Source organism: Leptinotarsa decemlineata, unplaced genomic scaffold (assembly GCF_025532065.1).
Source record: "Leptinotarsa decemlineata unplaced genomic scaffold, Ldec_3_MD MMD2_tig00026369_RagTag_RagTag, whole genome shotgun sequence".
Lineage (NCBI taxonomy): Eukaryota > Metazoa > Arthropoda > Insecta > Coleoptera > Chrysomelidae > Leptinotarsa > Leptinotarsa decemlineata.
The window spans coordinates 3,580,574-3,603,992 of record NW_027412709.1 but is presented as its reverse complement, the minus strand read 5'-3'; the positions used below and the strand labels follow the sequence as shown (position 1 = coordinate 3,603,992).

Below are 23,419 nucleotides of genomic sequence, written 5' to 3'. Positions count from 1 at the left end.
GACAATCTCATGCTAACACATTATTGACATCTGGTTGGGGACTTTCACAATTGAAGCAAGATATCTTGGATACAAACAGTCATGTTTTTAGTGGAAAACTACCACTGAAATATTTGATGGGTTTTGCTGAAGATTACAACAAAAGTATCTTGAATGCCAAACAGGAATTGATTTTGATTATCGCTCGATCATTCAAAAACTCATATATAGGTGAAGTTGATGCTGATTTGGAAATAAATAAAATCGAATGGAAAATAAGACATATTGTACCAGATGATAAACACAAGCTTAAACTTTTGAGTAGAATAAACAAAAGCGGTCTGAATGCCAAAATCAAGTTGGCGTATCGTATGTGGGACCTCTATGAACTACCATCATTACGTGGGACTTCTTCAGACATATGGGCCATCAAAACAACTAACGCATTGGAAACTCCTCGTTTTGTCATCATCGCATTCCAAAGTACTACCACATCTGAAGATAGAACACAAGATATTACAAAATTCACAACTGCTGATATCAATAGTATTCGAGTATACTTGAATTCTGAAGTTTATCCATATGAGCGTTGGAATTTGAATTTCGATAAAAAACTTGATGCTCCTGCTTATTATGCTTTTAAGAGTTTCCAGCGAAGTTATTATGATAAAAATATGAGTGAACCTCTGATGGACATTGGACAATTTAGAGAGAATCCACTATTCGTCATCGATTGTTCCCATCAACCGAATGCAACAAAATCATCAACTATTGATATAAAGATTGAGTTTGAGACGAGGAAGACCAAGTTTCCAGACAACACTTAAGTATATGCATTAATTTTGCATGATACAGTTTTAACATACAATGCATTGGATGGTTCAGTTCATAGCAGATATTGACACTTTTTTTCACTCTATCATGTACTGTTTTATGATCTTTTTTTTTATTTGTAACTGACTTATATCATGTATTGTATTTTATATCATATTTATTGTTTTGTAATCATTTTCTATTGTATTTCATCAGATTTAAATAAATAAAACATGAAAATAATACAAAGTTTTTTATTTGACATTATTTATGATTTACAGGAACATACAGACTATCTAAAATAACTTCTTCCTCATAATCATCATTTTCGCGACCATCTTCAATTTCCTCTCGATTTTCATCATTCAATTCAAAGTGATGAATAATCCATTCTGGCAAGTATGGTTGGAGGCTATACAGGAATCTTCTTAGGTTCAGTTCAATCATAACCTCACAAAGTTGCCACAATTCCAATTCATTATCCAAAAATTTGTTGCAAACTTCTGCACCACTCCAATAGTTTTCAGCATCACGAAGGCATAATTCGATTTGTTTTTCATCATAGCATACACTCATATCATAAACGCTTGCATGTTCGGCTCCATCACCCAACACCTTCAATTTAGACGACAAATGTTGAACCGATGATTTGAGATCTACAATATCGACCCAATCTTGACTTGCGTACTGCATCCACATCTTTAAATGGTGGAACTGAAATCGAATAAAAAAAACAATAAGCAACCTCCAATTTTTCAGTGATATAATACTCACATTCCCATTTTACTTGTAGTTACAAAGTGAGTGTATTCAACTAAGTTAGTAATGTTTATATTTCCATATAATTATCATCTAATATATGAATATTAATAAAACAATAAGAAATTCATTATAATTACTATTATTATTCAATCATATTGAATTTGACTAGAGTTAGCGTTTTCACACCAAAAAAACTTTGTAAGCTATGACCTAAAGAAATTCACTATAAATTATTACTATTATTCAATCATATTGAATTTGACTAGAGATCGCGTTTTCATGCCAGCAAAACTTTGTTGGCTCTGTCCTAAATACATCATCGTATATTTACCACCTGATGAGTTGATACAAGATATATCGTCATCACTGAATTGCAACGAAATACGTTTTGGTAGCCATGTTTTAAATAATTTATCATTGCTCACATCTTGCAAAGTTAATAAAATTGATTTACCAAATCGTGTAGAATAAGTTGACATATTTTTAATTATGTACACTTCATCAATTGGCAATGATGATAAGGCCTTTTGCTCTAGTATTTCAACCTCCTGTACAATCAAATTATTAATTTTATTCAAGTCTACTTTTGAAACGGACATGATGAAAATATATATGAAAATATAAACAATTTCCAACAGACAAATACACTCACCGTCTTCCTTCTATTACGAACTGAATAACACTCTACCAATTGCTAACTGCTGCAGATATATTCGTCTACTGATTTCATAGTGTGCCAGGCATTTCTTTTATATTAAACAGTGTGAGTCACCCCCACCATGAAACCGTGAAAGGTTCACATTGCTAGTTGCTATCCACTAGAGATGCCTGACGTCACAGCCAAGCCCATCTCCCAACTTGATGCGATAACAGTTGCCGGTATGAGCAAGCAGTGGTCGTTGCGGTCTCGGAGAGGGTAGACGCTAGGCAGACGGTCCTCGGCTGCCGTTGTGTCACCATCGATAGCGGGGCTAGAGCGAACCTTCATCGCTTCGGGAGAGGTGAGGGCAGACCGATGAATACGCATTACTCTGCCACACGTCGTGGAGTGAACATGTCGCTCTCTAGCCGTTGAACGGTTATTGCTGTGACGTCACTCCACTACTAACTTGGTGCCCTCACACCGATGGAGCATTTATTACTTGGAGGATCTTCGAAGTATGCAGACGTATGTTTGTACATAGACAAACAAGCACATGATGAAACCCTGTACCGTGCATTCTCCTACACACACACACACACACACATAAACACACAAAATCTCATATGAAAAAAAAATCTGAACGATCCATGCACCAGACACTTCAAGGTCACAACGCCTTGACTTCACTGCACAACAAAAAAAGCAAATAACACGTCATATTGGTGGGGGGAGGATTAGAACCGGGAAAAAATTTCTGAACGATCCATACACCACACCCTTCAAGGTCACATCACCTTGACTTCACCAAACAACAACCAATAAAAAAAGCAATTAATACGTCATAGTGGTGGGGGGAGGCCGAGAATCAGCTGTAAACAACTACTTCCGCTAGGCGGTACTTAGCCAGATTTCTGGATTGTACGGAGTACTGCAATTCCTGGAACGGGTGTTCACTTCCTTAATTATATCCTTACGAGGCGACCATGGATATTACGGTATTGCGACCAGCGAATATATTCTCTTCCGAGTAATTTTTATTCCCTCGAGATGATTTCAATATATGGGGTTAAACGCCTAGAAAATCATATTTATGATTGTAGTGATTTTATTATAGAAATTTGAGCTGTATGAAATATAGGAAACCTATTCAACTTAGTGAAATTATAAGAACTCACCTCCGATTACTGATTCCCTAATAATCGCGAGACGTTGACTTCCTTTTCCACCAAAAATAGGACTGATATCTAAAATCCTCCGTATTCTTTTTTTTGAGTCAGGGTTAAATATTTGAATCTATTGGCGTCCGTTAAAGTGACACCTAGTATTTCAGGAACTCACCCCTCTCTCCCTGTTCAGGCTAGCTGTGAGCATAACCCTTTACATCTCCTTGTTTATGTAACCATTTGGTATAGTTGTTTTTTTTTGTACAGTTTAAAGCTGATAAATTACGTAACCGATTTTTGTGAGATAACTTTACATTATAAACACAAATTATTCTATTAAAAACGATAGCATGGAAAACTTGAACTGAAGTTATTTTTACCAAACTATTCATTTACTTTTTTGCGTTAATGGCAAATTTACTCGTGTGTTCTTTACTCAAAACTGTTGTCAAGTTTCCAGTATCAACATAGTATAGTATTACTGCTGTGATAACAAAGTTACATATAAGGGGATCATTAAAAATATATGACCAACTCAATGAAATACATGTGTCAACACTCAAAATGTAGTTCGATAATAATTTTTTGCATAATCGTAGAACAAGAGATACTCCTTGTAGTTCAGAATTCATTCACAGAGAAAAGTTTCTTTGTCGTACAGCCTGGGAGTTCAAAGAAGACTAAAATGTTCATTTTTTGTTTCGCATGGTATTCAATGAACACCGCATTGCTATGCCTTTTGAGAAAAGCAAGCAATTGAAAAATTACCCATGGTATTTCACCAATCACTTTCCGTTACTTAATAAATTCCAAAACTAACTTGGTTGCTGGAGATACTTTTTCAGGATTATTGACTACAGATCGAGAATCTCGCTAATACTCTCTGATACCTTCGAATATCAAAAGCAGTTCAATCGCATATCTGATGATAATCTATCAGGGTCCATTGAGGAACGCGGAACAAATATAAACTTGGCTACCGTGAAGTATACACAATTTTGTCTTTGTCTGTACACGTGTATTGATTCACTACTCCCCTCCCACTCATATCTCTTCAGACAGGCGCGGAAATTAAAACTGACTTCAATATAATATTCAGATATATTTAGTTTGAACTCCCTTCATGTAAATGTCATCGCAATTCTTACCCTAGATTCAGAAGAAAACATGTTATAACCAAGTAACAGGAAATGTTTTCAGTTGTTATTCCGAAATAAATTATCACTCAGAAATTATTGGTTCATAACTGCATTTGAAATCTTCAGGGGACTTTCAACTTGTCATTCATCTGAAAACTACTTCATCTAAAAAGAAAGGGAAAAACTAAAAAAATCGTTTTTCTGAACGTTCTGGAAAAATATTCTTAAATTATATTCAGTAACTAGATGTCTATTGTTGATTATGGCTAACGAAAATATTGTTTCCTTTGTGTTGATATGATAATATACAAAAATATTCACGTGTCGATATCTACCCTATACGCAAACTCAATGATTTTCGTTACTCCCAACTTCAACATTCAGTTGGCAGTGAGCTAGCAGCTGAACTCCAGAATGTGATTATAGAGCCGAACAACTTTCATTCACATTTTTGCTTTGACACGCACAAATATCGTCAATTGTGTACTCAAGTTTGGTGCTTATTTTGGTTAATACGGTAGTTCTGTTGTCAACAAGTTTTTTTTTCAGTGGAATGTTGGATTTTTGTCTCGATTCTTATGGAATAACATAGAGGTGAGTATTTGTTTTAATAACTGAGTTATAACCAGATATTGAAAAAACTGTAAAACTGCTGAGTTTGCAGAAATGAAAGTTAAGTTATATTGTTAAGAATATTTCTTCCTATCATGTCTTGTAAATAATTCATAATTCTACTAAATCACATTTTGATAAAATTTACTTCAGATGATTTGAAAGTACTTAATGAAAAGCAAGAAATTATGATCGAAATAAATGAAAGAATAACAAAATCACACCATAGTCTAATTATGTGTACATCATTTCGGTTTGTAAGTGGGTTTTTTTCACTGAAGATTTATACTTAATTAAAAATTTGCTCAATTGAAAATATGAATTTTTTGAATCACTTTAATGCTAATTCTGTTATATAAAAAAATCCAAAAAATGTAAATGAAAAAATAATGAGAACCAACGAATGAATTTTGAATATCCTGATTGTGGAAGTATTTCAGAAGTATTCCCTGAGTCTCTTTCTGAAATTATGATTGGTGTTTTCAATTTTTTGTTTGGTAACATTCATTACTTCTCGTATTTGAGTTTCGAATATTAGATATATAACCCTTCCACAATCTTTCTTCAGTGGTTGTCAATGAATTGAACATATAACTGACGATAGAAAGTTAAACGTATGGATTTTTTGAATTTGATATAAAAGTGATATAAAGATTAATAATAAATCATGTGCATTAGCGTAATATTCTATAGAAACAGGACATAAACCAAATTACTCTAATATCAAAGTTTTACATACAAAAAACATATTTCCAAACGCCTTTTTCTTGAAATGGTTGAAATTAACAAGTCTTCTAATTGTATGAAAAAGAAAACTGATATTGACAGCAGTGTATACAGTAACTTACTGGAACTATACCAAAAATCATAATGATAATAATGAAAAATGTATCAATTAACTGTCTCTTCAGAGTCAAATTCATTGAAAAATTACATTTATGTGAAGGTATGACATTTGTCAAATTCAAAAAATCCATACTCGTTTAACTTTCTTTCGTCAGTTATATGTTCAATTCATTGTTTTTCACTCATTTTTACTTCAAGTATGATTTATAATGTTATTCATTGGCAAAAAAAATCCACAACTCAATAAATTACAGGCCCTGAAGAAGCTTCTCATTAGAAGCGAAAGCTTGGCAAAGTAAAGCAGAGTTTTGATTTTTTGACTGGGAGACCCCGTTATTGGGGATATATATATATATATGAATATATATATATATATATATATATATATATATATATATATATATATATATATATATATATATATATAAATCAAAAATTAAACAATTTGTGGACACAACACTCCAAATTTTTTATTTATATCATGCACACTCGATAAAATCTATATTTATATATATATATATATATATATATATATATATATATATATATATATATATATATATATATATATATATATCCCCAATAATCCCTACTTCCCTACTAATATTATAAATGCAAATGTAAGTTTGTTTATTACGGTTTCACGCGAAAACTACTCGAACCATCATCATGAAATTTTTTACACATGTTCTTGAAAGTATTAGAAGTAACATATGAAAAAAAAGTTTTATATGTAAAATAAAAAAATTGAATTATTTATTTTTGTTATAGTGAAATATGTTTTAATATTTGTTGTTGCAATTCAATATTTCAATTCAATTCAAGTATTTTCTTGGTTTTTCTCATTTTGTCTTCAATCGAGGACCGCCTGCCCGGTACTGACGATGCCCAATAGGCTGAAACAGCTGTCTACCGGTCATTGCGTCGTCAGTACCGGGCAGGCGGTCCTCAATTGAAGACAAAATGAGAAAAACCAAGAAAGTACTTGAAAGAAATAGCTGCGTAAACGAAAGCAAAACATAAGTGGAACCACCTATTGGTGTGACACCCAAGTCAACTTGACAAGATTTTATGTCAGTGTTGGTGGTTTGACCAATCAACCGACAACTGCGGTAGCAGAAATTTGGAAAGCTAACCTTAAATGCCATCGGAAAACGAATCCACATGTTTCTAGAAATGATATAAAATCTAGAAAGGTTAATGCAGTCAAGCTGCTAGAAAATAATTCCACGAAAATCAAAAAATGAATAGATAAGTATTTAGATTGAAATCAATATGGGAGTGATCAAAAAGTACTTATCTATTCATTTTTTGATTTTCATGGAATTATTTTCCAACAGCCTGACTGCATTAACCTTTCTAGATTTCATATCATTTCTAGAAACATGTGGATTCGTTTTCCGATGGCATTTCAGGTTAGTTTTCCAAATTTCTGCTACCGCAGTTGTTGGTTGATTGGTCAAACCACCAACACTGACATACAAAAAACTTGGCAAGTTGACTTGGGTGTCACACCAATAGGTGGTTCCACTTATGTTTCGCTTGCGTTTACGCAGCTATTTTTATCAAGTACTTTCTTGTTTTTTTAATTTTGTCTTCAACCGAAAACCGCCTGCCCGGTACTGACGATACCCAATAGGCTGAAACAGGTGTCTACCGGTGGCTCTTAAATTGAAATCAATATGGGAATGATCAAAAAGTACTCATCTATTCATTTATATATATATATATATATATATATATATATATATATATATATATATATATATATATATATATATATATATATATATATATATATATATATATATGCTCTGTGCTCTTTACTGAGTGAGGAGTGACAGCGATAGACGCCTGGCGGGAATAACTAATCTGAGATCAGGGTTGAAAATTATTGAAATACTAAAATGGCTATTGAAAATTGGCAAAAAAAAATATTTGGGGTGGAGCACCATCATCACTTAGGGGTATGGGAAATAGATATATTTCAACACATCGATACGTGTTTCGATCACCAAGTGATCATCTTCACTTGTCGAGGTGTTCAAATAAAGGTTTGGTGTTGGGAAAAAACTTAAGTAATATCCATTATTACACCAAAGATTCCAAACAGTGAATCACAAGTATATATGATAACTCTAAAATTTTCACGAATAGAATATGACGAACTGTTTTTTTCGGGATTTGATCCGTGTCCGTCTCCGTTTTTCTATTACGACTTTACAAATCCTTGATGGTTTTCACAAAAATGGATTATTCAAATATTTCAGTGGAAACTATTGTTTGTAGATGAAAAAAATTCCTCTTACTAGTTTGAGTAGTGATTTCATATAGAGGGTATAGCATTAAGGTACATGCAAGATTATGTGAAACTGGGAGTTTTGTTAAAAATGCAGGTGGTGAAAAACCAGAAACTGTAACAATAGCTGAACTAGAAGCTATACTTGATGCGTTAGAAGATCCTTCAAATAGTACTTAGAAGATTGCTTTGCAGTTAACCCAAAAACCGTATAACCAGTTCTGAAAAGAAACATCCTATACCCATATCACAAACAGCTGATCTAAGCTGTACTGCCTAGAAATTTTCATAAAAGATCAATGTTTTGCACGTGGTTGATTCATACGATAGCACACAATAGTTTTTTACTAGATATTTCATTTACTTTCGAAAACAGCAACAATTTTCGTTTGGGTGAATCCTACACGGACTTTTTGCGAGATCATTTACCAATTTCGTTGGAAGAAGTGTCGATACTTGTGAGAGGCAACATGTGGTTTTTGCACGACGGGTCTTCAGCTTATTTCGGTGTTCTTACTCATCAGCATTTCGACATCACCTACACTTATCGCTGGATGGAACGTGCGGGACCTCAGAATTGGCCAGCTCGCAGTCCTCATATGAATCTTCTAGATTTTTATTCATGGGATCATCTGAGGGCTCTTATTTATAAAACTTGTGTACTAGATATAAATGACTTGAATAATCGAATATTTGTCAATTGCAATGTTATAAGGAATACTCCAGGTATTTTTGAATGTATCATACAATCAATGACGAATCGATTGCAGTCGTGTATTTTATCAGAAGTTGGGCATTTTTCTCACTTACTTCAAGGTTGAAATTATTCATTATCTACTTTTGGTTTTTATTTTATATTGTCCATGGATAGTTTTTAAAAATAATTTTTTTTTCTGGAAATCGAAGCTTGATATGAAGAAAACACAAGCGACGAAAGAGTTGTATTTTTAGTTGCTCAACCTAAAAAAATGAAAAACTACAAAAAAAGGCAGTGGCATTCTTTTTTGTTGTTGGCTGTGGTACCCACTGAGACGTCACTAGACCTAATAACTACAATCTAGTTCGGGATGAATAAGCGCCTTATCACTTTAAAAAAACTGTAGCGAATTTCAAACAACTCGGTGTGAGGATATTTATGATATTTTGTAAATACCGTTCTTTTGAATTTCACCGGCCTGTATTTCAGAAACGAAGCAACGCCGGACATATGTACACAGAAACTTTTTTCTCAAAATGACCTGACGAGCCACCCTCTGAAGTTTCTTACTGTAATTAGGAAACACCCTGCATAAATTGAAAGTGGTATATGTTTCAGAAGAGGTTGGCTTTCGGGAAAAGAAGCTTTTCGCCTTCCAACATCTCCATCTTTTACGAGAAATGTGGGAAACTTTCGAAGGAAGAAATAAACTCCTTACAAAAATTTGTAGATCATGCATAAAAGTAAGTTTCAGATGCAAACGGAAAGAAACACATTCTCGAAATAACTACTTTCACATTAATATTGAATTGCAAGAAAGAAAAAGTACTTTCGAAACAACTACTTTCATATGAAAATTAAATTATATGAAAATTCAGTTTGTACTTCAAACATCGTCAATAAAAACACTACATATTATAATATATGAAAGGGTTTCGATATAAAATTTCACTTACACGGGCTGCAGGGCTGTGGATGTGTTAACTTGTCGATAGACAGTTTTTTATTCTGGTAGGAATCTTACGTTAAATGACAAGACGTCGTTACTCCTTGGCTCGCACAATTTTCTACTTCTGATGGTTGTCGTTTATAAGGGGGCGACAGCTGGTTGAAGAAACACAGATTCTAAACAGATTAGATTGATCAGTATTCAAAAGATTGCTTTTTTCGAATCATTTCAGAATTTTCGCAAAAAATAGAAACAGGAGAAATTCGCCGATGATTTGCAATAATATTTCTGTTACCTTTTCTGGAAACTGGAATTATCCCCCTTCAGATTTCAAATTTATTGGGAAATGATCCACAAGTTGCTTTCATAAACTTACTATCGAGGTTATGGAAACCAACGCAAACACAGTATTAAAATGGCTAAAAACTTCCTAACTGGTTATGGGTGAAACTCGAATGATTCTGGCACCAGGGTATCAACATACCATCAAGCGAAAGAAGTTTTCATTAATTTGAAGTTCTGTAATGATAGTGTTCTACAATTTTAATAAAATAAAAATTGGATTGGCTGAGGGTTATTTTATCTGCGATTTTGTCCCACTTTGATATACCTATGACAACTTCGAAAATGAAATTGTTATAGGCGATATTTTCATTTAGACTGGTAGCTTCGTGATATTTACTCCTGGCATATCAGAAGGTATGTTTGGGAATGGGGTCGTCAGATAATTTTTTTGGTGGAAAATGTTACACATGCTCCAGACACAGCTCCAGAAAAAATTCGGCTATAACTTGGAAGGTAATATAGGCATAAAAAGGTTGCCAATCAACATCCTCTTATGATATACGATCATCAATATGGCATTCGAAAACAAAGATCAACAGGCGACCTTCTATTGTATGTCACCCTTATTTGGAATAACGCAATCGAGAAACATGAAGAGTCAAGGGCTGTTGCGCTTGATATTTCTAAGGCCTTTGATCGTGTGTACTTTTTATTGTATATCAACGACTTGTTGAAAAAAAAAACAAGAATACAATATATTGCTTTGCTGACAACAGCACACTTGTCTCGTCATTTCATATGGATTCCAGAACATCGTCTGTGGATGCACATCTTCACCGGCAGCAGGAGGTTGCATATCTCAATGAAGATCTAGAAGTGATTTCGAATTGGAGATAAGTCACAAAAAAACCAGTCATCGGTTTTCTACAAAAAATAAATGTCTCCGAATCGGATATAATAATGTCAGGACTGACAATTCCGCTTTCTGCTTCGATAAGTTTGTTGGGGGTTATAATGGACACCAATGTGTCTTGGCACAATCATGTCGCTGGAATTACAAAAGCTGCTTTTCAAAATTTTGGAACATTGTTCCGAACCAGAAAACTGTACAAACCTCAGCAACTTTTGATGCTTTATAAAGCTCAGATCAGACCATCTTTGGAGTATTGTTCTCATGTATGGAGCTCCACCCCTAAACATCTGGATTCTGGATTCCATCCAGAAAAGAGCCGTCCGCCTGATTGAAGACGCGAACATCACTTGCAACCTTGATAGTCTGAAACATCGAAGAACGGTTGGAGATTTGGCATATTTGATTCCACCAAGAGTGGTACATATCAGAAATACGCGACGGATTGTGACTACTAATCGTTTTGATGTTCAACTCAGTACACCTGGAACTTCACCGTTTAAGAACTCTCACATTTGGAGAACTGGGTTTATGTGGAATAAACTTTCTGTGAACGTTTTTCCAAATGAATTTAATCTCCAGTGATTCAAATCCAATGTGAATCACTACTTTCGCACAGGTACCGCTCTTAGAGCGCCTCAAGGTGTTTCCTGTGGTACTTGTGTTTCTTTGAAAAAAAGTTTGTCGATACTGAAAGTAGCTGCAAAGTTTTTGTTTTCAATGAAATATTCTTAATTTTTCTTTAATATTTTTAATTATGGAATTTTATTCTAATTTCAGGAAACTCGACGAAAAGTGATTGAAACGGGATAGAAAGTTGTATTAAACAAAAAAAATGTGACTTGCAATCGTTCATTGCTTTTAAAAGAAGGTAAAATATGCCGTCATACAAACTTTGACAGGCTACATCTCGAAAACTAAGACTCAAAAAAAAAAGTGGTCTGATTTCCTACCACCATTTAGTATCATCCCTGAAAAAATCGCCAAAATCCGTGAGTATCCCATAAAGTATAATTTAGCCAAAAAATCAATTATATATAACCAATGAAATGTGAAATGGAAATATTATTAAACGAAAGAAATGAAATAATCATGATAAAACATGAAAGGGGCCTCAGAGTAGAAATAAATGAAAAAGAATAGAAAATAAAAATGATCAAAAAATTAAAAATTGGGCAAATTCACCAAAAAATTAAATAAAAAAAATCAAATCAAATAACTTCACGACAGTTCGATTTTCAGTAGCCACAATCGTATTCGGGTGTTCTTTCATAGATTTCTAATCATATCGGAATCATATTAAACAATGGAAGTCCGAAATAGTGAAATTCACCATGAAATATTGTCAACCGATTTTAAACTACTATGCTTTAAATAAAATAAAAAATCTACTTTATTATCGAAGAAAAAAATTATTGGCAAAGCATAAGTCAATAAAATAAATCAGTCAATTTACAGTAAATTAATGGATGTGAAAATGGAACAATATAAGGTCTAACACTTACATGTAGACAGGACAAAAATTGTACAAAGCAGTTGAGGATTGATTTACATGTATAACTGAAATAAACAGTCGATTCAACCCCAAAGGTTCAAAAATCTGTTTTTCCGTTAACCAGCTGTCGTACCCCTACGAACGACAACCCTCAGAAGTCGAAACTAGTGCGAGCTAAGGACTAACGAGGTCTTACATTTTAACGTGTGATTCCTAACAAGGTACTCAAAAGCTGCCTTCGAAATATTCTTCCAAGCTATAATATGCTTTTGTAGGTAAAAGTTCATTTTCACGTTTTCGAAATGTTTGTGAGTCTGTAATACTTCATTTCAAATAGTAGAATATCTTCCGACTCTCAAATATTATGGAATTTTTGGTTAATGTTGAAGTTTGTTTCGGCAGAGGTATATTGACATTTTGCCGAATGTTATAATATTCTTTCGTGAAAAATACTCATTTTTCCTTATTTTAATCAGAAAATTAGACAAACTGTTTCTAGAATGGAGACGCAATAGATTGTTAGTATTCTACTCTGAATGAACAGTGGTCTACAGTGGTCCAAACGCTTGGCTCTAGATATATATTTCATCGCCTTTTTTTGTAGAAGGAACACTGATTGCATCAGTTGCTTGTTACATAAACCCCAGAAAGCGATACCGTACCTCAGATGAGACTCAACTAATGAAAAATATGATATTTTTTCTACTACTATTCCCAACTCCTAGGCGATATCCCTGATAGCTTAGTAGCCAGATACAAGTGTTTTGTTGATATATTTTAAGTATTTATCAAACTTCAGGGTATCATCAATCCATAATCCCAAGAATTTGGTAAACGAAATTATTTAAACTTCCTTGTACGTCAATATTCATGTATATAAGAAACAAAATAGAGGCGAGTAATAATCTTTGGGAGACTCCACGGGTTATTTTCGAGAGACTAGAATTTTTGTTCTGTAACTTTACCATTTGAAATCTGTCCGGAAGATAAGATCAGAACCAATTTAGGGTTGTTCATTTGAACCCACGAAACATCAATTTTCTCAGCAGCACTCTGTGATCAACAAGATCGAAGGCCTTAAAAAAGTCACAGAATACTGCCGCAGAGACATCACCTACATTGAGCCTCACATATAACTCTTCCAGGAAGATAAAGATATCTTCATTTGTACTTTTGGATCTTTGAAAACCAAACTATGAGCTACTCAGTACATTGTGCTTTTCCCAAAATTTTAGTAATCTTTTTACAAGCTTCTGTATCACCTTTGACAAAGTAGATATTAGTGAACTCGGACGAATCATCCAGTTCACCCATCTTGTGAATTGGAATCACTAAAGCAGTTTTCAGCACATTCTGAAATACACCAATTGAAAATGATACATTGATTGATTCTGTCAGGACAAAAAGGGTATGATCTGGAATTTTTTTAATAAATTCACTGATATTTCATCAATTCCATGTGTTTTTCAATTTTTAATTCTGTAAATGTTTCGTTAGGTTCTTCAATATTTGTATGTTCGTAAATGAATTCTTACGTTACTCAGGTAGTTTGAAGGGTTTTTCATTTGGTTATGTTCAGTTAAAGTTTTTTTTTGCTATTGTACAATAATACATATTGATGCTACTGGGTTGATGTCAATTTGCACTGAAAGCTTGTTTGTTTTGCCTCTCAGATCATTGAAAATAGTCCAGTTCCCTTTAGATTTAGAAAGTCACTCAATATGATTTTTTTTGCTCATTGAAATGAATGTGGAAAACTTCACTTGTAGTGTATTTCCTAAACATATGTAGGGCCCTCATATTACTTGCTAAGGTTCTGATTCCTTTGGTTATCCAAGGCATTTTCAATTTACTTTCAATTTTTTGCATAGGAAAATACTGTACGAAGACCTCAATCAAAATATCATGAAATACACTTAGGGGTTCGACAGTATTCAAAACACCAATCCATTCAACTTCATGATCCGAGATTTCCACGGGGATAACGAGAGATTAAGTACCCTCTTCATTAAAATGAGGACATCTATAGTACTGGCAGAGGATTTTGATGTTCGAGTCGATTGTCTTACATGCATTGTCAGATTGAAAGTTCTCAATGAGAGTTTCAAAGAATGCATGGTTGCATCTTCTTCTGTGAAGATTATATCAAAGTCACCCGTTACTCCAGATTTCTGAGGGAAATCTTGACGTTGGAATTTGAGGATCTGTATAAGCAAAGGATGTAAAAATTACTTTCATTGTGTACTCAAGAGAATTCAAATTCTTATTTCAAAAAAAAATGTCATATTTCAAAATATTATCCATAACATATGTATCTGCAGAATTTTTATTCATTAGGATCATTGTACCTCCATGATTTGATTTGCTTGTGCAGATATGATATAATCATCCAAATAACAATTTTTTTAATAGTTGAGCCAATCTTCTGTTAATAAAATAGAACTAGGATACTCTACACTTTTCACCAATGATAATTCGTCAGTGCAATGAAATTATAGATAGCTTGTTTTCATCATGGGTCAATTCGACATGCTTTGTGTTAAGTCGCTCTCCAAAAAAGACTGCTCATCTTCTGAACATATATTTTCTGGAGAACCAGTTTCTCTGACGTTGGCGAGGCAATTTGCTTGTTGAGATCGGGAAATGAAAAATTTCATGTAGCTGATATTTCTGGACAATAAAGTAATAGATATATAGCAGAAAAATCATCATTCGTATCATCAAAGTGAGTATTTTTCCTTGTATTTAGGGGAACAGTTCATTCCATCTAAAGTGTGAACATATACTCGTAGTGGACTATGTGCATTGAAGTCTCCGATCGGGATATATTGTCGTGGTAACATTTGAGAAAGAAGTTGAGAAGCACATGATCAAAACTTGCTAAAACTATTATTGGTAAGAACTAGGGTTTCAAAACTGAGACAACTAGAATAATCAGACTGATTTTTCTCTTCACGGGGATCTTGGAAAGAGTCTCTAGAAAATATTGGGCCTTTGGGGGGGTGAGATTCAGATTCAACATTAGGGAATCGTGATTGGTTTCTCATACGCCCGTGTGTAAATTAAAAAAACATTTATTGCCCAAACGGGTACAATACCCACTTAAAGGACAGCTTTTACAAAGTATACATGTACCACCAAAACTCTCAAAATATATGAAGATAGCCAACTAGAGGTGACATCCAAACCAGAAACAAAAATGCTAGGTCTAATTCTAGACCATAAGCTGAATTGGGGTCCTCATATAGATTCACTATGTGATAAACTACGAAAGAACTGTTATGCACTGAGATTTATGTCGAATCATTGAGGATGAGAGGTGCTCCTAAATCTGTTCTATGCAACTATTGGCTGTCACTTGCGCTATGGAATAGCGCAAGCGACAGCCAATACCTTGGACCCAAACTGTATAAGAAGCTAGATGTTTCTATTGAGGACTCAATGAACATCTGCATTTTCGAAAGACAATTGAAAAAATATCTTATCGAAAGAAACTGCTACGCCGTTGAGTTTTATTAGTTACTCTCGATGAAAAGCTGGTAATTACCTTCATATGTACAGTTTAGTATCTGTCGTGTTTTGTTGTTTTATATATATATATATATATATATATATATATATATATATTTGTTTATTATAATGCTTTCATACTGTTCAACAAGTGAAATAAATATTATTATTATTATTATATATCTGTGAAAAAGAACGGAATTAAATCATTCAAAAATTGATAGAAAGTGTTAAATCATATCAACAAAAAAAAAACAATAATTGGAAAAAAAAAACATTATAACATGTACAAATGAATAACATATATGAATAGAAAATTCATAATATGTTCAATGAGGAATTGGAATGAATACGAAATTTTTGTGATGATTTCAACTACTGAATTTTATTAAATATCAGAAGAGAAACTACACAATGAGAAAAATGTTGAGAAGCATATGATCAAAACTTGCTAAAATCATTATTGGTGAGAACTAGGGTTCCAAAACTGAGACTAGTAGAATAATCAGACTGATTTTTCTCTCCACCAAGACTTCGGAAAGAGTTTCTGGAAAATATTGGGACTTTGGAGGGGTGATATTCAAATTCAACACTAGGGAATCGTGATTGGTTTGTCTTACCATGTGTATACTCAGAATCGTCTGTCGTTTTCTGGGACTATGTTAACCTTATTGCTGAAGTTGGAGGGATTTCAACATCAATCTTATTGTTGCTCGTTGTTTGAGCAAAACTAATCTGGTCAAGTGTTACTTTGATGATTTTGGTAATCTCCTGAATGAATGAAATGGCAATTTCAGTGATGAGAGAAGGGTATATTGAATTTTATGGAAAGACAGCTCGAGCATAAAATTTGATTTGTTACTTGTGGCACTGGGGTCTCCTTTTGTTGTATAGCTAAGATATCTTTCAGTCAGTCTTTATCCCCTATATCACTACCTTCCTAATATATACTGAACCTGAACAATTTCTGAAACGGGCAGTGTAATTTCATCCGAGATTGAGGCATACTACTGGCTGCCCACATGGGTTACCGTCATGTATTTTTTGCCAAATCTGATGCTTGTTCTTTGTTACACACTAATGGCGTGTGTCTAAATCTATAATATCTCATGGGTGGTAGTATATACGTAAGCACAGATAGAGAATGAAATGCTTTGATTCATTCTCCTTGGTATAGTGGGCTGATTGAAAATGTGAATCAGGGAAGTCTTTACCCCAAATCATCAATTTCTTTTCATTATTATTCTCTTGATGTTATTCACTTCCTGTTTTTCCAAATAACCCCTCTGGTAACTTTTTAACTGATTTCACAATATCCACATTTGTAATCGTTTCCATTATAATAACTAGATTCAGGATCAAAAATCCCTGTCGATTATTTCCATGGTATAAAACAAAGGAACTGAGTTGCTTCTGCTCTCTGTTTATCAATAATGCTTGCAAAGCAAAAATGTTTCAGGTGTGTTCTCATCGCCATTATTTTGTTCAGAAACTGATATTATGTCGATTCCACAACTATTCCAGAAATAACAGTCAATGGTAACTATATTGGGGTGTCACAACAAAGTAAAAAGGACACTAGAAGTTACCAGTTATCCAGTGGTATCTATACAGGACATACTGCCGAAAGGACATTAAACTCTTGATCATGACGAAAATGACAAGTTTGAGGAGTCCAAAACTAAATTAGCTATTCTGAATGAGATGAGGAGTGGAAAAAGTTGAGTGGTGTTTTATGTTTGTTCAGAAAGCAAACTAAGATGAACAGTGTTAACTTTACAGATGCATCTTACAGTTCTCTTTTGTGATACATACCTTCCAAAATGGCATTAAATATCGATGATGAAAATAAATTTTTATGTAGTAGGCAGTTTTCGGAAAACTGAAATCTAACTGCTCAGAAACGATCACTCTTTCATTTTTCATAATAATACCATTTTATAGGGTTGATACCACCACCACGGATATAATTAAAACAAGTTTTCTATTGTTTTGATCATTTGATTGCGTCCTGATAGGTATGATTTGAACCATTTTAAATTTGATTCTCCACACCCATATCGGTAGAGTTTTCACAGCAGTAGATCACTATTACCGCAAATAAAGGTCTCAGGGAGACCCACGAAAATTGATACGATCACAACGAATGAAGGTCCTACATAAAAATATGTGCTAATTCAAGAATTCAATCATCCGTTTCTTGGCCAATTTCTCAACGATTCTTGAATTGATTGAGAAATGGGACATATATCTGAGAGGTTACATGAATCCCCTCCTTTCTGTACAGGAATAACTATGGAAGTTTTCAGGAAAGAGGGGAAACCAGCCAGTTTTAAATGAAAAATTGATAATCAGCGGCACTTTGTTTCTTAAATCATTCAAAGTTCCAAGCAATTCACAAAGACTGATGTCATATGATGTAAACTTAGAAAATTTCTATATCTTCTATATCTATATCGTGTTGTGGAGGGTTTCAATTTATGAACATACAACAAGCAATATTTTAATGATTCCTCCAATAGAATGATTTTTATTGAAGTTCAATTCGTTTTTACTGAAGCTACCCTAATTGTTTGAATGTTTTACCTTGTTGGGCGTTGTTTGAATAAATTATTTTTTGGCATCCAAGATTGTTTTCTATAGATTGCACGGATGCCACTTACTCTTGACATGATGCCAGATTAAATTCCAGGACAACAGTTTTCGAAAAAAAATCAATTTGCTGTTTTCGTCATAATGATTTCGAGCACTCGTCGCTGTCTTCAAGGACAAATTGGATGTATTTTAAATACATCTAATTATTATTTTTACTATCCGCTGATATTTCGGAACATTCACATCACGAAGGAATCTTGATGATGATGCTATTGCCCAAAAATGTTGCATTCATAAATCTATACCAGATTTTGAAATACCGTAGATTTCATTAATGACATTAGTAAAATGCAACTTTTGAACTCATCCGTCATTAACAAAGACAACCATGAATTACTTATCTCTGATGTGTTTGAGTTTTTTGACTATCCGTCATCATTATTTTCCCCTTTTTTCAGTAATAAAATATATAAATATTTACTAAACTATTTATTTCTATTTCTACAAACAATACTCAAAAATTACTTCGTTCATGTATTTATTCAATTCAATTTCATTTGTTGAGGGCACGATTGTTTAAAAATCATAAATAATGAACCTTCACTGGTTGATTGAGTAAGTTACTGTGTAGAAAAGTGAAGTTGAGCATATTGCTATTTGAACCACAACATAGTTGAGATAACAATTCACAAAGTCAGATTCATCATTCACTATTCTTCGATAAAAAATAAAAGAGGTTACTTTGTTCGCAGACACAGACGGCCGGCTCCGGAGATTGTCTCTAGGTCACGAAAAAATAGGCACGACGCCAAAATAGTTTGATCGTAATACTGAATGTGAGGGAAGGGACAACTAGATTTATTACTTTCATTGAGGAATTCCATATAAATGGTCATCTTCACTTTTCATATTTTATTTAAGCACAGATCGTATGTTATCCGGACGGACTGTCAGATCCCTCGGTCAATAAGTAAAGCCTCAATAATCACGCTCATTTTCTTCTATGTAGATTTGAAAAGTGATGATCAGAAATACATATTCAATCGAGTACATCAGCGAAACAGGTCAAAAAAAGGCCACTAAATATAAGGAGAACCCGTTTAGAGACATATGTATAACTCAAGACTGACTTCAACATAATGATGCAGGAGTTCATCGAGGATTTTGTTCAATTGTAGGATCTGAATCTATAACAATTATTAAATAAGTAATTCAAATAAGTGTGATTTTTCCAATATATCCTGCAAATGATATATTGAAATTTCGTTTTAATATATTCTAACCGCATTTAATAATTTTTTCTACTCCTTCCATTTTAAACTACGCGTTTGACAGCAGCTACTGGCGGCCACTTCCTGAATAAATTTAAAAAAATAATCAGATATGTAACATTTACTCTGATAAATATGATCTCATGAATACATTCAATTATCCAAAAGCCAAAATCAGTGAATTTTCTTTTCAAATTATCTGTAATATCGAAATGAAAATTATATTTTCAGTGAATTTATTGTCCAACAGTTCGTGGGTTGGTAATGAATCTAGTTATATCCGTGAATCAACAAGCATTTGTTTTAAATTGAAGGGGTTATATTTGTTTTAATTATGAGCTGTCATTCCGTATCTCGTAAAAATTCAAAATGAGTGATAACTATCAAGAAATTTTTGCTACCCTACCGGATATTACCGAGCAAGCAGATATTGCCATGAATAATCTGCTGCCAGCAAAATCAAATGAACAATACGAATATAATTTCGAAAATGTTATGAGATGGAGAGAAAAGTAAAACAAAACTTCGTTTTCCGTAAACGTTTTTCCCGATTATTTCGAACATTTAGCAAAAACTTTGAAAATATCATCATTATGGACTTCACTTTATGCTGAAAAGTACCCGGAATGCCAAGAAAAATGTGGACATCAGCAAATCTTTTAAATTACGTGCCTGTATAAAATTCAAATCTGATGGTTATGAACCGAAGAAATCGTCGACGCTTACCACTGAACAAATTAATCAATTCATTAAGGAAGCTCCAGATGACAAATATTTGTTTTCGAAGGTAACAAAACTCCGCTTTTTCCCTCTATTAATTTTTTTTTAACTTTTTGCAACAATTTTTGAAATACTAAGACACAACATGAAGGTTAAAACTGAATTATTCGACGCCAACAGCCAATCATATTTCATTTGCCAGGCGCCTCTGAAGCAAAGCCTACCTACTTCCGTTAATTCTATGAACTATAACCTGTTCGCACTTGTATTTGAGATTGTTATATTATTTACAACTCTTCAAATTTATTTATTCACTTACATAGTGAATATCAATTATGTTTACTACTCATATCACAAGCAGACATCACATTGGTAATTATCAGATTAGTTCAGCGTTAACGCGTGTCAGACTGAATGAGTTTATTATCCAAAGCCATAATCCCAAACAAATATAAGTATTGTACCATTATTTTCTACGATCAGTCGTAAAAAAGTGTACTACCTACGCGTCTCGAGGATAAAGTCAATTACGTCCACTCGCGAATGATCGCACTCGGCTTACAATTATTCGCTAATAGGTAATTGGCTTCTTATCCTACTTGGTACGTAATATACTATTAAAAGCAGTCACACTTGTAGAAACATAGGTTGAGAGTGCAATAGCAGCTGTTATGATTTTGCGATTTTCATCAACGAGATGTTTTGTTGTATCCTAAGAATTAACTATTGTGATTACTCAATACATGTTTGTCATCAATAGCTTGTAGTACCCGAATTTACAAAATTTATGAGCATGTTAAAGTAGCGATTGTCCTAAATGATACCTTTCTATCGGATCACAAATCGTTTATAGTGAGGGTAAAACCAAATAAAAAAAATAAAATCATCAAAGCATCATACACATACAGAAGAAATGAACAAAAATATAAAATTGGGGCTAGTGGAGAGTCGATACTTGAAACGAGATATATGGAACGAATGAACTTGAAGAGATATAAGTTTTTATTTTCAAAAGATTCAATTTATATTTCATTGGTTTCTTGTTTCTTCAATAAAAACAATGAAGATGAAGCTGGGTAACAGATGATTTCGAAAAATCTGGTAAAAAGTTGAAAGGCCTACATATTTTATGAAAATAACGCACTGAACAGTCAGTAAATAATAGTAAAACTAGGTGGGATATTATCAATACACAACAATACGAAAAAACAATTCTGAGGGATTCACAAAACCTTAGAGAATCACAAATATTTGCGAATCGCCAATATTTGCGATTCTCTAAGGTTTTTTAACGTCTTCACAATAGTTTCAAAAAAGGTGAAAGATTCAAAACCTCAAGTGAAGAATTTCAATTCTATTGAGAAATATGTCTAGATGCAAATCCATAATGTATTCAAATAAAAGTTTATTGTGAATTTTTCAATGAACATGTTCGATGAATATCTGAAAAATTTAAATGTCAACATGCCTAGAGGAAAGGCAAGGAACTAGCTGGACCTCTTGCACACTCATGTCTCATCTTGCATTGAATCTATTGGAATCTCTCTTTTCGCGAATATCTCCGAGTACTTCATAATAGAGAGGTTCACGTCATTTATTAATATGGTTTCAGGAAAGGAAAATCTCCTAGCGACATTTGATTTTTATAATAAGTCTCGGAGAAAGTGGCAATGGACGAACACCTCTAGGGCTTTCGTGCGACTTAAGAAGAGTGTTCAATAGATACTTTACTCAGACCTGTCTGACAGAAGTTATTTCAACTAGTTCACAATGAACCAAACGTATCAGTGAGCAGGTTCCGTTCAGACAATGTACTATACCCAGTACTAGTATGACTGTTTATAAAAATACCTAGTTGAATACAATATAATTTTTTATTCGGATGACTTAGCTAGTGGGGATGATAGTAATATATTATTAGGAAGATTGAGGGAGGAACTGTTTTTCAATATTGAAAATACAGAATATGTGATCTTTCATAACAGAAAAAAGGTTATCGATAACCAAGTTTCAGTAAAATTAGACAATATCTGTAATAAACAAAATATTTCTGTAAAGTTTCTAGAAATGTCTCTGGAACATAGGCTCTACTGGTGGGAACACCTAACATAAAAAAACATAAAGATATATCAAAATTCGGTGTATTCGAAATGTTGTCAATCACGTATTTCATATTACTATGGGAAGCTATGTCGGCAGCACAAAATCTCTCCTTGACACAAAAAAGGCAATATAAACGACAAATAAATCCACCTCAAACCTTTTTTCGCAAATTTAAACTCTCTTTATCTACTTCATCTACTTATGCCATACTTTCAAAACGAAAAACACAGTTCCAAAATATGTATTATGATGTACAATCATATCAAACTAGATCTTACAACTTGATTTATCCTAGGCTAGTCCATCTTGATCTGGTGTCAAAGTGATCGCTCTCCATAGGTAGCAGATAATGAGCTGCCAAATTACATTGTAAATGGGACTACACTCATCAGATTCCGAAACGCTATGAAAAAAATTTTATATATAAGAGTTTTTTTCAAATTTATGTTCGAACTACTTTTTTGTGACTAACATGTTCTATACGCTGTCCAACGGTGCGCTATTTCTTCACAAAAGTTAAGGTCAATGGGTTGATAAAACACCAGATTCAGAAAAAAGCCATTGTTATGATGAGGGGAATACATTCCACTACAGTAATTATTGGCAATCATTGTTTATCTGCAGCTTT

The 23,419-nt window shown here is 33.4% G+C and overlaps 1 protein-coding gene across 2 annotated transcripts in view; it reads left to right on the top strand.

The window, feature by feature from the left end:
* Positions 1–4,870: 4,870 nt before the first annotated feature.
* The window catches only part of Syt12 (Synaptotagmin 12), a 112,471-nt gene continuing 93,922 nt past the window's right edge, over positions 4,871–23,419 (top strand). Inside the window, exon 1 of one of the 2 annotated variants that reach the window (XM_074185221.1) lies at positions 4,871–5,093. Coding sequence is in view for 1 of the 2 variants with exons in the window: in XM_074185220.1 (XP_074041321.1) it covers positions 20,576–20,755 (180 nt within the window). In the remaining variant the exon portion in view is untranslated. Of the gene's footprint in view, positions 5,094–20,289; positions 20,756–23,419 lie in introns of those variants that run through there. The other variant, XM_074185220.1, reaches the window with a different exon arrangement.